Raw genomic sequence first — 15,410 nt, 5'->3', positions numbered from 1 at the left:
ACCAAACAAACCAACCAGCCTTGAGTAGTCACCCAAAAACTAACAGCTACACAGGCCACAGGCAGGAAAGGACATGGCCATAGGCTAAAGAAAAGAGACAGCCCAACCTGAAAAGACCAGAGGATCATATCATCATCACCCTCATCTGCACCTTCAGCATTTGAGAATCCTCACCAACTCGCTGTCCCACTCATTGTTATTCACTATGAGCATGACTATTTGTTGCATTCTTTGCATATCTCTATTGATTTATTATCATTAATTTACAAGTCATAGATGTTGATTGTTACAAATTATTGAAAAAGAAAAATCTTCTATTGTATATGATATGCTTAAAACACCAAAAAAGTACATTAGGAGGGATATACTGCAGAGAAACACCTTACAGCATAGCCACGCCAAAACTTTTCGATCATCCAACCTATAGAACCTCAGTGATCCAATTTCTGCATCAATTAATAAATTTTAGGATAAGAGCAAATAGCATGGTTATCAACAAGAGAAATAAGCCATCAATATATCAGATTAACTAATACCAAGAAAATGAACTAAAATATGAGGCATTAACCCACTGAGGCATTTTTTCATATCGAGTCATGTTTCTAGCCAAAATCCTGGAGTTTCTTGTTAGTAAGATACACTTGTATTCTTGTTTGCAGTGGTGCCAATATTGTCATTATCATTTTTAGCTAACATTTTTTCAAGGCCAATGAAAGGAGTTATAAGGAACATCAGACAGGGGTGCTTATACAAATTTGGACACTAAAGGAAAGGCAAAGACATTTTAAGGTGGGTAAATGGTAATCAAAGTATGTAGACTGTTCTTCAACAAAGGATAAATTCTCAAAAAAGTGCATAAATCGTCCGAGTGCATGCTCATTAACCAAAGGTCAATTTGAGTGAATTTCAAGTGAGATAGGTGCTTCGATAGTCAATTTATGCTTTTAAGTGAGAAAATGGTCATAGCAGGCCAAAAGGAACATTTAGGTCACTTTGTGAAAAATGAAATAGCTACAACAAATTAGCTTATAGTTATAACCAAAAGTTGCTCAAGTGGATAGAGAGTGTACTTTTCAATGTCATTGACAAATTAGAATATGATATTTAAATCATTTAAGTGACCACGTAGTATTTTTTCACTTCACTGGCAGAACTCAACATCAAATTGGAATATAAATTACAATGGACCCTCTAGTGTCTATGGGTGCAATACAATCAAACAATCATGTAATGTCCCTTTTTTGAACACGAGAATTAAGAGCCAACTTTATGAAATATTAAAAATGGCTTATGGGAGCTTAATGCAGATTTCTAAAAAGACAATTTAATATTATAAGTAGGTTTTATAAGTGGCAAAAAAGTCAAGAAGAGAATGAGGCAGGCAAGTGAAGCCGAAGAGTCATGGCATTGGACATTAAAAGGAGAGTTGGTTTCATTTGAGCATGTTTGGATTCAGTTTGGTTTTCAGTTTCTCTCGAGGAAACTTTGGAAGCTTTCGGCTTTCATTTTGGAACCTGAGGACATAAACCTTGAGGCTTCTTCATGGATTGGATGGAAACCTAGTTCATCTTTAGTGGTGGACTCATTACAAAGTTCACAATTGCAATTCAGGTTCCTTTCTAGTTTTGAATCTTACTCTATTGTTGTTTTTAAGATTGGATTACACTATGTTATTGTATTGTTGATTATTATAATGCAATAACAAATCTGAGGATCTTAATATGAGCATTTTCTAGTTTATTTACAAGTTAATCTAAAATTCATTACATAAGCTTGACTATTTAATTTGCTAAAAATTATTTGGGAGTTTTGGGGTTAAATATCTGGGCGGGATATTTTAGTGGTATCAAAGCTGGTTTTCTTCCCAACCTCTGGAGATTAATTAGAGTTCAGATTGGTGCTAATTTGTGTACTATACCATTGTTAGATGCACCTTATTCGTACAAGTTTCGGTGTTACCTAAAGGCAAATCCAAGGACCGTACGATATGGAGGGAGTAATGTTAGTACGGTGGTAGTACAAATAGGTCCATACAGTGGCAATATGGGTTGATCACAATGTCCGTGCGGTAGTGTTCAAAGATTTGGCGTACGCTAGCAACTAATGACAATACGATGATAAGAATGGTCGTACAGAAGTGGTTATACAATGATGGAGAGTTGCGGTGGAAGATTGTACGATGCAGTGGGTTGGAATAGATGTCATATGGTGGAGAGTGGGGAAGTACGGTGGATGGATTGGAGTCGTACGGTATGTTGAAAGATGGGAAAGCGTACGATGGAGCAAGTGGGGGTCAGAATGAATGACATATGGTAGAATTATGCAAATGACCGTACAAGTTGTGCAGAGGTTATAATTTATGACCGTACTGGTTGTGCAAGGGTTGTACTTAATGACTGCACGGAAAATGGATGGAATCCTTCAGAAGGAAGCTTTGAGCCAGACAAGAATCCCTTAATGCAATTTGTTATCAATCAAAAAGACAAGCACAAAACATACACTAGCACACGTTAACCATACATATTTCAGAAAACAATGATATTTGCAGACAAGAATGGGGCTCTGATTTGCCAGATCTGAGCCAAGTAATACAGAAACATAATAGGGTGAGTGATGAATCCCACCAAAACCAAAATAACCAAATCGGTAAGATCTTCAACTTTTGAAATGGTGAACAATACATAAATTTGCAGTACAAAGAAACAATCCAAATCGCATACCAAAACTTCTCAACCTCACAGACATAAATACCCTGTCAAGGGAGAAACGATGTGCCAACGGGATACATGGCAAACTCCTACAAAAATAATTGAAAATAAAAATGGGTCCAAGATATGCTAATTCAATTAGCCCATAAACAAGTTTTAATATATTGTTTATTTTATGATAAGAACATTACAATTTGTCAAGTCTCTAATAGAGACAAAGAAATAAGGTAATTTGAGATTTTGGCATTTTTGTTTGTGATATTGACTATTGTTTGATAAGTTGAAGATAAATTTGTGTCAAGAGATTTACAATTGCATCTTTCAGGATGACTTTTACTCTAAATAATGTTATCGGCATTTTCCTATCAGGCAAGCATTGGATATTCATGAGCATTCATATTAAATTACTTAGAACAAAGTGCGATATTCTTCTAAATCAAAGTATGGATGCCCAAATATTCGTATCGAGAGGTTAATGCATATGTCGTGGATTTCATTACCCTACCGAAGAAGGGAAGAAGCAAATATAACTATTTTTTATCTAACTCAAATTTGATAATTTTTCGGTGTCGCTACTAATATATTTTATCTTTTTGTGAAATTTGAATCTCAAGCATTGCAATGATGAAATATATTGTGCATGTGAAATTTAATATTCGACCATTGCATTATGACAAAAGGGTGTGAATATTCCATTTTAAATTGGTCTAATAAACCGATGAAGAAGTAACCAATTTGTTCAAGTGTTAAAGGAATCATGCGATTAAAAACTCTCAAGCAGCAAAAAGCATTGGTATATGTATCAAGTTTGATAAAAAATTATGAAGCCCGATAAAGACATCAAACCCAAACTAAAAGGATTTATTATCAAAAGGGTGTGAATATTCCATTTTACTAATATGCCTTTTCACTTTGAAAAGTCACATCCCTGTATCATTAAGATATAAATAGGGAGATACTCACAAAGAAAAAGACATTCGAAACAATCATTGAAAAGAAGAAAAATATTTATACTTCTTTGTTTGGAGGAATAAGGGGCTAATAATATGACTTTGTAATGTAAATTCAATTAATTTATTTTAATAATAAAATAAAAGATCCTTTGTTTACATTTATTTGAGACATGGAGAACTAAACTTCAGTTGATTCGTCCTTTATAATTATTTTTAAAAAAATTGTAAACAATTTATGTCAGATAAGTGGATGAGGTCATTTATGGCATTTTAAACTTGATCATCGCAGACATTGTGAAATATTTAATTGTTTCCGAATCTATGTCCAGTCCATCTCCCCGACCTTAGGAGTTAAAGCGCAATCTGGACTAGTTTAGAATTGTGTATATATATTTGATCTATCGCATCTGAATTATAAATTGTTGACAGTACAAGTGCGTAGAACTTTATAAAGTTGTATGTCATAATCTTCATTGCAGTTGACTCTGTTGCCCAAATAAGTGAAAGCATTGGTCTTTTATCATTGAATTATTGGATTTATATTTTAAGTCAGAAAATCTAAAACTTCCTTCTTACAAGCCTCAAACCATTGTTAAAACCTTATCAAAAATTTTCATTTCAAACTATCTCATAACTCCATTTTAATCGAGTTCAAGGATTTTGCCAACCAAAGAACTCTCCAAAGCTTAAATTCGCTATAGAAAAGCCTTGAACCAAGTAGTCAACATTTGAGGTGAACGTCTACACGCCTAGGTGTAGCGGCACCTAAAGTGCAGGGGAATCAAGGTGATTCTCATTTGTTGGCCAGAACTGATTGTGGAATCCTATCAGAGAAGTGGCAATCTCTTAGATTTCCAATCTGCAATTTTGGGAACCTACAAATAGTACATGTGAAAGGTTTAGTTCAACCCAAACAAGAACTATTATTGCAGACAGCACCAATCTAAACATGAGCCACAATGGGGCCATTAAAGCCTTTTGAATGAGTACCATTTGATGCAAGGTTTTGAATCTTGTCACAAATCTTGATTTCTATAAGCTAAACTCATAAGCCAGCCTATGAAACAAAACATGAAATACAAAATTAACACATGGAAATACTCTATTTTTTTAATGCTACAGACAAGATCTCACACAATCCAGAAAATGCAATATTACATAGATCATTCTATCTACTAGTCTATGTGCTCAACTAATGACTATGTACAGAAAATTGATGTGTAGCAAACCAAAATGAATACAAATGAACTATCAACTACATTATAGAAACAAATTGAACAATTTTTTTGTTCATGAAGACTGCATCTTCTTGGAATGTTCCAAGATCATCTAGGACCATGCCCGTATTATGATAATAGATAGCTTCTATTATTAGTTAATGATGTCTATTTGTAATCTATTGTACATATTAGAATGTTTCTAATATTTTGTTAGGTTGTAGATAAATGTTAGTTTTCTTTCAGCTAGAATAGAAAGCTTATATTCTTTATGATCATTTCCTAAGGAAAAATCGTCTCATTCTTTTGTTTATATTGACCACTTGGTCTCTATTTATATCAAGCAAGTATTTTACCAATTACATCGTAATATGGTATCAGAGCAAATACTTCAAAAAAATTCAAAAAAATTATAATTTCTTTCGATGTTATTTGCTTTAATTTTTCGAAATTAATTCTAAGATTTTCTCTACAACCCATCTAGGGTTTTCGTTTTCTAAGAAATTCATCTGTTCAAACTAGAGGCGCGACCTTAGAAAATGTCAATGGATGCTGTGATTTGTCAATTTAAACGAGCCTCAACAACTGCAATGCAAGCATACAAGTCAACTCTGGAATTGGAAAAATTTTCTTTTGCAACTCGCGATCTCTATCACTGGAAAATCATAATTTTTTATCTGCAAATTTGCGACTTCGATATCAATCTCAAAAATCGTGGGTTTCCAAAGTCGACTTGTATGCTTGCGTTGTAGTTGCTGAGGCTCATTTTAACTGACAAATCGTGGCATCCATTGACATTTTTTGAGGGTTTTTTTCTAAGGTCGTGCATCTGCTAAAATTGCAATTTTAGGGTGAAAATCTCAATTTTTCGTGTCAGCTCTTCATTTTTTGTGTCGTCTCAGCAAGAAAGCCCCTATTCTTGGAAAAATTGGATGTTTCTACCTACAATCACCATTTTTTCCTGCAACATTTTCCTCCATGGCCGCCGACTAGGGTTTTGTTCCAAAACCCTAATTTTTGGGCTCAAAAATTTTGTTTGATTCCAAATTCTTGATGGGTTTTTCAAGCTCAAGTAGGTTATCATCAAATTTTTTTGGGTGCCTCAATATTCGTGCCTCGATTTTTTAGCCAGTAGATCTAGAAACCGACAACATATTCTTTCTAGGTTTTTCGAGCTCTCCTCTTGGTACCCTTTCAATTTTTCTGAGTCTTCTGTCTTTCTGCCTTGAAGTATGTGCCTTCACAAATTTTCACGCTTTTTCATTGAAAAACGTGCTATGTCACCTCTAACTAATATTTTGCTCAAGAGCAATTCAAAATTCAATGGTTGGAATTATGGCTCTTGGAAGCAGCGGATAATAGCAATTTTTGAATATCAAAGTACTACACAAACTGTTTTGGGTGTTACACAACATCTGACTGCACTTGGTATTGATTAGGATACATGGAATCTAAATAATCAAGAGGCGATGATGCTTCTCAAATTATCCGTAGTTGATGATCAGCTCTCTCAGATTCCATCCGCCAAGACAATTGTCGAGATATGAGCACATCTCAAGAATCTTCATGAAACTTCTAACAAAAGCAGAGCTTTCTTTTTGAGGAGCACTCTGTTTTCTATAATCATGGATGAGCGAACATTGCTCTAGGCTCAACTAAATAGGATTTAGGAAATTTGTGATCAATTGCTTGCCATTGGTCACAAGATGGAGGAAGAGGACATTGTGGTCATTACTCTTAGGAGTTTACCTAGGTCCAATGAGTGTTTTATCAAGACTCTCAACATCACTTCTTTTGGTGTTGATCTAAAATTCACAGATCTCTGCACACTCCTACTTCAGCAAGATCAGTGGAAACAACAATTCGGTAGCAGTTCCAGTGCTACCTCCACAGAGCAAGCCTTTGTTGCTAAATCCTTCTTAAAGGATAAAGGCAAGTCTCAATATTCTCAGCAAAAGTCCTCTACTCCAGCTTCAGAAGGTTCTCGGAAGAACATTCAATGCAACTACTGCCACAAGTTTGGTCACATGAAGGTTGAATGTCGAAACGCTTAGTTGCCCAATCTAAGCACTCAGGTTCACAGCCCAAAGCGAATAGTGCAGAGCACACTGCGCAAACAGAATCTGTCTTTTACGCCTTCATGGCTAAAAGACCTGCTGATCATGTGAAGTCGTATGTCTGGTACATTGATTCAGGTGCCTCTTGTCATTTCACCCACTACACAGACTAGTTCACTGACTACCAACCTTATTCAGATTCTATTATTTTTGGTGGCAGAGAAGAGTACACACCGTTGTTGGCAAAGGCTTCATTCAGATTTAGGATACTGGGAGGAATCTCATTTTCCTCTATGTATACTATGCAAAGTAACGAGACTCGGACCCGGCTTGGACTCGACATGGGTAACTCGACTCATGACCCGGCTCGGACTCGCCAATGACTTGGCAAGTGACAAAACTCTTAAAATTTTGAGATTTTTTTAGGATTTAAAGAACATTCCATCCACCCATAATTGAATAAAGCTTAAAGACACAATAACATCATGAAATAGAAGGTAATTTGATCACATACTTAAACATACATCGATTACATAAGTACAAACTATGTAATGTCAAGGTCATAAAATAAATGTAATTAATTAAACCTTGTTAATGGGCCGATTGATTTAGTATATCTCGGACCCATTTTTAATTTAATTGTTTTCGTAGGTAAGCATGGTCATCGGCTACCTTTGTGCACCCTCGGAAGGTTTTCCCGACGGGTATTTAAGCACAACATGTAGGTAGTCGTAGGTATGCAATTTGGATTATTTTCTCTATACTGCAAATTCTTGTTGGAGTTCTCTGTTGTTCGCCATTTCGGAAGTGAAAGACCTTCCCTATTTGGTTTGTCTGATTTCGGTGGGATTCAACCCTCACCCTCTTCCGTCGCTTGTAATACTTTGCTCAGATCTGGCAAGTCAGAGCACCATCATATTGCGAATTGAGGGAATCACTGTGATTAATTTAATCTACTCTCTTGTGTTGGGCAAATTCAATCTCTTGCGACGAATTGTGTTTTCTTTGGCATTGAATTTGTTAAATACACCATCTGTACATTCAATCCAAACACCCCCCCACACTCATTGTACGGCTTCCACTCAGCAGCAAACTTCATTCTGCTTGGCCACCACTCCTACACCGTACGACCTTCCCAAGACCGTAATGTTCCTACACACTCCTAGGTTGGAACATTACAAACTACAAACTACAAAGGTAAATTGCTAAATACTAAATAGTAGCTGAAGGAAATAGAAAATATAGATATATAAAATCCATGAAACCCATCAAAATGTATATCAAATCCATGAAATCCATCACATCTACAGTCATCATCAAATGTTCCAATCATATGTTAAGTTAAACAAAAAGTTAAAACAAGACTATAGCTATAGTTCCTAGTCCTCATCCTCATCCTCAACCTTAGCCTCAGTATAATCTATAATATGCCTCTTGTAAGGCATCTAAAGTAGGTCCTAGATGACTGATTAGCCATAGCCTCAGCCTGTGAGGTGCCTCCTCTAGGATCAACTGTAGTCTCTGCCAGTGCCTATGAGGTGCCACTAGGAACAAATGTAGCTCTCTACTCCTCTTCTGCCATAGCCACGGCCTCAACCTCTTTGTCTGCCGCACCAACCCACTCTAGGTCCTCATCATCAAAGACAGGATCAATAGCCTTAGTGATCCACTCAAACTCTAGATCAACCTCCTCTAGAGTAATTAGAGAGGTGTCACAATCCAAAATGTCACTAGTCCTAATGCACAAATTGTAATGCACAAAGACTAGTTTATTGATTTTCTCGAACTTGCTCCAATTGCACTCACATCCAAAACTGCTACTTGGCTGGCTCAATATGCGGATGGTGATTTGTTGAAGGTTTTTGGTTGAAGGCCCAAACATTTGCCACCATCTATCTGAATTTTGAAAAAAGGAAAAGAACAAAATATTAGTCTCCTTTCAAACTTTAAAGCTAAAAAGTTAGAAACTAGATAGTATATATGTCCATCATAGCATATTGTATAAGGCTTAAGCTGCAATTTTCACCTCGCTACAATTTTGTACAACCTTCTTTGCAAATCTGACCTGAAAAAATGGGCCCTATTGTATTATTATAGGCATCCATCTCAAGCAATATATCTATGGCGTTGTTGGCCATCTTTGATATCAGAGTGTATAGGCCACTAAGAACCTCCTCCTATGCCTTGAAATCATCACGAAAACGATATGTCGGATTGAGGTAATTGGCTGCTGCATGGATGAGTCTATGAAGCTGATTTTGTCATGTCCTATCAATTATGTCCCAAATAAGGCCATACTTGTCCTCAACTCCTACATATTTGGCTCTAATAGCCTGCTTGGCCCTATCCATGCCCTCATTTATGTAGCCCATAGTGGGCTTCTCCCCATCAGCAACTCGTAGGAGGGCTACAAGGGGCTCAGTGATCTACAAAACAATTTAGTGAATAGTGAAACTTTGCAAAGTTGCACAATGAAAATAAAACAAAAATATGTATGAAAATTAATTTACAAATTTTAAGACTTTAACTTTTAAAATTTAAATTACCTCCACAATCTCCTTACATGGCTCCCAAAAACCTTCTTCATCATAAATGCATTTTGTTGCATCTATCCCTACAGGGGTGGTAGCAAAGGACGAGGAAGTCCATTGTGGACCAACAAACATACACCTCAAAAGTAACATTGACTTCAGCAAGGATTTTAGTGTGATAAAATTAGAGGCAAATCTTGTGATACCAGGATGAGCCAACTCCTTTCTCTCCATGTATTCCCTCATAATGTTGAGGACCAAGGCATGATTATAAATGAACTTGCAAAGATTTTTGGCCTTAGCAACACATGATTTCACCCATTCAATCTTGCCAATATTCTCTAACATGAGGTCAAGGCAATGGGCTACACATGGAGTCCAAGAGATTCTTGGGTGTCTCTCCATCAAAAGTTTTCCTGCAGCAATTTTAAATTAGTTAGTAAACAATTAAAAATTTAGATGTGTTTAAAAACTTTTAATTTTCAAAATTTAATGAAAAACTAAAATAAAAAAAATTAGAAACTTAAAAGTTAAAATCTTACCTGCAGCAACATAATTAGTTGCATTATCAATCACCACCTGGACAACATTCTCTTCCCCCACTTCCTTTATGACCTCCTCAATAGCCTCACACAAGTATTTTGCATTTTTGACATGTGAGGAAGCATCTATAGACTTCAAAAACATGGCGGATCCTGAAAGTGAAAATAAAACAAAACAATTATCATTGAATAATCAGTAAAATAAAAATTTTGTTATTCAATAATACATTAAATTTTAGACTTCGAGAAGTAGAGGATGATGAATTACCTCCACTAGAAACAAGAAAATCTAGGAGAGTCCTATTCTTCCTATATGTCCATCTATCTGTCATAATGGTACACCCCTTTGGCTCCAAATCTTTCTATGGTCCTCCAACTCAAGTTTCATCTCCTCAACCATTTCTAGTAAGAGGGGGGCACTCCACTCATCTTCAGTGGGGGCTTTAAACCCCACACCACCTATGGAAACCGCATCAATCATCCCCTGCCAGTAAGGAGTCTTATTACATTTATAAAAACATTTAAATTAGCATATTTCAACATCAAGTTAAAATTATAAAAATTTATTTTCAAAATTGAATTTAAAATTTTTAAAGTAAAACTTAAAATGATCACATTTAAATGAAGTTGAAGTACCTGGCTACTATAAATGGAATGTTGTAGAAATACCAAACCTTGCAAATTGCTCTTCTTCCAACTTCATGGATCTCCCTTTCTAGCCCAAGCTCTCAAGTGAGGGTTGTGTACCAGGAGTGGAACGTGGTACAAAAAAATTGTCCAACCTAGATTTTCTAACTCTAGGATGAAAAGTAATGCCAGTACTACTATTAGGGGCAGTGCCACTAGTAGTGCAAGGAATAGATGTGGAAGCAATAGCACCAGCAGAAGCACAAGGACGATAGGGGGGGAAGGAAGAACCATCTCCAACACAACTTATTGAACCTAAGGGTGTAAAACTAGATACAGAAGCAGTTCCAGATGAGCGTGGATGGGAAGTGAAACCAATTTGAGCTAATTCTGCTAATTGTTTTTGTCTTAATTCCTTTTCTTGTTCATATTTTTCTAAGGCAACATAACAAAAACATTGAGCCTTAGTAGTTGCGACTTTACAAGGCTCAGCATCATGACCACGTATCTCAACAATATGGTATTTCAATCTATTTATCCCCCCACTATTAATGACCTTATAAAATAAGCATTTTGTTTGAGTTCTACCTCTACCCGGAAAGTCTATGGTGTACTTCCAGCACTCATCTTTTTTATTGCCTTTACAGAGCTTGGATTTTTTAGCTGGAGGAGCCATTATGAGTAAGGAAAAATGTCAAGTTTGCTGCAATAAGGCATTTTAGACCAAAAACTACCATTAAAGCATTGTATTTTATGAAGATCTAAAGTAAAACAAAACCCTTAAAGATACAGAAAAATAAATCATCCAAAAAACCCATAAGCATAGAGAAAAAAATTCTCTAAATCCAAAAAATCAACTCTTACCTCTTTGAATTGAGTTTATAAGTGTTGAGAAGAGATCCTATAAACTCCTTGATGATCTAAATGCAAGTATATTGCTGCTCCAATGTCACAAATGCAAGCTTTTCTCCTCTTCCTTTCAACTAGTTGCAAAACAATGGCACTCTATTTCCCTTTCTTCCTCTCTCTTTATTTCTTTTTCTCACGATATTGTGTTATGAAAGCCCTTTTAGGGTTATATGCAAAAGGAAGACAAAATAAATTTATAAAAAGAGTAGGCAATTTTTTATTTTTTTACTAAGTCTGACTGCTCCAGCTGCGGTCAGGTCACGAGGGTCGTGACCCACAAGTCACAACTTGACCCACAAGTCACGCAAGTCAGGTGAGTCGCCTGACTTGACCTGCTGAGCTCAAGTCACCGGTCATTTTGACCCGGCGAGCCTTGCTCGATTTGCTAACTTGAGAGACTCGCAGAGAGTCTCATTACTCTAGTACTACATTCTAGGGATGGAACTAAATCTACTCTCAATCAGTCAGTTACTGCGACATTCTCGACAGTTGGATGTCAACTTCAATTCACATCAGTGTACCATCGCTGATAGGGCGACTCAGTCTATTGTTGTAGTGGGTCTTGAGGATCGTGGTCTTTTCTGACTCAATGATTCTAGTGATTCTCGGGACTTAGCTATGGTTGTTCGACGGTCTTCTGTTGGCACACTTTGGCATCAGCGGTAAGGGCACCTAAATGTGCATTCTCTCTCAACTTGCTCGAGAAGACCTTGTCCTCGATTTGCTAGAGATTCAAACTCAGCAGCTTGAAGTTTGTGATGCATGCCAGGCTGGGAATCAACATCGCACACCTTTCACCAATGGTGATTCATGGAGAGCTTTTCAGGTACTTCAACTTGTTCATGCCGATATTTGTGGCCCTATGACCACTCCTGTTTTTGGGTCTAGGTATTTTCTATTGTTTGTTGATGATTTCAGTAGAAAAATATGAGTATATTTTCTTAAAAAGAAATCAAATGCATTTCTTGTATCTCAAAAATTTAAACCTTTTGTTGAAAAAGAGTCTAGGAAATCTATTATCACTCTTAGGTCAGACAATGGGGAGGAAATTTGTTCTAATGAATTATCTAGCTTCTTGGATACTCATGGCATCCACTGCCAGTTAACCACACCCCACACACAACAACAAAACAATGTAGTTGAACGTCGGAACAAAACAATCACTAAGATGGCTCGATCCATGCTCGAACATAGACATGTTCCGAAGAAGCTTTGGGCAGAAGCAGTTAACACTGCAGTTTATCTTTTGAATAGGTCACCCACAGTGACAGTCAAAGGTAAGACTCTACAAGAGGCCTAATCAAGTCACAAACCCAGAATCAGTCACCTAAAAGTTTTTGGCTCCCTTGCTTTCGTTTGGATCCCTGATGCGTCACGCACCAAGTTGGATGCCAAGAGTTAGAAACACATGCTTGCTAGATATAGTAGTCTACACAAAGCCTACCGCTTGATCAACATTGAGACATCTCATCTCCTATACAATCATGATATAGTCTTTGATGAGCAACAAGGACCATTCGTGCTTGTTTCTCCTATTCCTGATCTAACAGACCAGCCTATTAAGGCTCATGATTTGGGAGTTAGGCTTCCATTAGGTCCAGCTAATGGGAGGGCTCTAATAGTTCCTGCAGCTCCAGTTATACCAATGATCCCTATGCAGACACCTCCAGCTTCTCCTACAAGTTCATCCAAATTTGTAGATGCTTCACTTGAGTTTGATCCAGATTCTTCAAATGAGGAAACTGATCATAGAGCATCTCCTGATACTAATATTGGTCATTCTCCTCTCTAGCCTAAGTGGTGGGCTAAGACACTTGTTAATCTTCGTGATGATGAGCTCATTGATGGGAGAACTACTCAAAAAAATAGCAAACCTACAAAGTTTGTTAACTTTTCTCTCATGGCCAACATTTATAATGTATTTGAACCTCAAACATAATCAGAGGCTAAAGGAATTCCAGAGTGGGAACAGGCCATGACCTCTAAACACCAGAGCCTGCTTAAGAATCATACTTGGGTCCTTTATAATCTTCCACTAGGGAAGAAACCCATTGGTTGCAAATGGGTTTACAAGATCAAATACATATCTAATGGTACTTTGGATAAGTACAAAGCTTCTTTAGTTGCAAAGAGCTTTTCTCAATGTCAGGGCATTGATTATGAGGACACCTTTGCTCCTACTACAAAGATGAGCACAATCAGATTAGTCCTACCCATGGCAGCACAGTTTGGCTGGAAGATCCATTAGATGGACGTCAAGAGTGCTTTCTTGAATGGTGATCTCCATGAAGAGATCTACATGATGTAGCCTCCTGGTTTCAATGTTGTTGGTAAAGACCATCAAGTTCTCAAATTGGTGAAAGCTCTCTATGGCTTGAAGCAAGCCTCTAGGGCATGGTACATGAAAATTGATAAGTACCTCAGTGATCAAGGCTTCCAAAGGAGTTCTTCAAACTCAAATTTGTACATCAAGACTACTAACAGTGACATAATCCTTCTGGTTATTTATGTAGATGATTTGATCATGACTGGCAGTTCAACATCTTTGATTCAAGAAATCAAACAGAGTTTGTGCCAGTCTTTTGATATGACTGACCTAGGCTCATGCACTATTGCCTGGGTGTTGAGGTTTGGCAACAGTCTTTTGGCATATTCATCTCTCAGTCCAAATATGTTAGGGCTCTGTTAGACAAATTTTGTATGCAGGATTGCAAGCCTACATCTACACCCATGTAGGAAGGTCTCAAGTTATCAACTAAGTCTAATTCTTGTCCCCTTGATGATACCACATACAAGCAACTAGTAGGCATCCTCATCTATCTCTCTGCTACAACACTACTTCAGATTCAACCATGTCACCAATATCTGATATTTCCTGGAAGATATGGTTTATTATGATTTTGCACCAAGGCAACAATGAATACAAAAATAGTTAACAACTCCAATAACATGAACTATAGAAGTCAGCTACTTGATAAGAATGAAGTCATTTTTCTATCCCCCTTGCAAGTACATTAGTCTCAACAACAAGCAGAAGTTCTCAGATCCGCTAGCAATACAAATGATAACCCATAAATCACCAAATGCAAATTTTTTGCACACCTCCAAATTTACTCAGGCACCCAACATAGAGGAAATGTGTCAAAATGTGTGTAACTTAGACACAACACAAACGTCCACTCATGTAAGAGATACACAGCCTTTCAAACTATTCCAAGACTTGATGTAGGATATATGTAAGTGTTGCCAGCAAATGATTGAAATACAAATATGGATGTCATAAAGTTTAGAACAAACAACCTAATTGTTCCTTTGAACTCATACACCAGTTTTTTTTTGAGTGCATGACACAAATTAATACATACTAAAGCTTTAGCCAAATATTACCACCGTTAAAAAGATCCCTAGCCAATATTCAAAGCTCCAACCTTCATAGGCTGATTATTTGATATAGTATTTTCTCACAGCAATCTTTATTTGGCACCAAACAATTATTAGGAAAGCCTAATTACAACATTAATCGCTTTCAAAAATTTCTAACTTGTATCAACCTGTGAATACAAATATATATCCATGGCAGCAACAAAGTTTGAATGAAAAAAAAAATTTATTAGATCTCTTAGATCCATAGGCCTGATAAGAACAATACTTCCCAATCACTCTATTACAATATATTTCATAGCCCATGGTTCGACTTGCTCCAAAATGAGATTAAATGCGCCCAATTATAGTCTCAAAACTAATAATGCCTCCAATAATAATAGTTGAGCCAATATAGTTTTCCATCATTTATGCTTTCCGCAATATAACGGGCTCACTTAATACACGAGTCTTCATGTTTAATTCCACAAAATGTGTTAACTTCA

General features: G+C 36.7%; 1 protein-coding gene across 2 annotated transcripts in view; it reads right to left on the bottom strand.

The window, feature by feature from the left end:
- LOC149547892 (ribonuclease H2 subunit B) overlaps positions 1 to 15,410 on the bottom strand; it is a 288,765-nt gene that overhangs the window by 204,190 nt on the left and 69,165 nt on the right. For both annotated transcript variants that reach the window (XM_089791942.1, XM_089791944.1), the window contains exon 6: positions 382 to 446. In XM_089791942.1, coding sequence (XP_089648068.1) covers positions 382 to 446 — 65 coding nt within the window. The remainder of the gene's footprint in view (positions 1 to 381; positions 447 to 15,410) is intronic.

Source organism: Cupressus sempervirens, chromosome 7 (genome assembly GCF_028749045.1).
Source record: "Cupressus sempervirens isolate cs-2001-9-10 chromosome 7, ASM2874904v1, whole genome shotgun sequence".
Lineage (NCBI taxonomy): Eukaryota > Viridiplantae > Streptophyta > Pinopsida > Cupressales > Cupressaceae > Cupressus > Cupressus sempervirens.
Note: the sequence above shows the minus strand (reverse complement) of the source record. Positions and strands in the feature narration are given on the sequence as shown.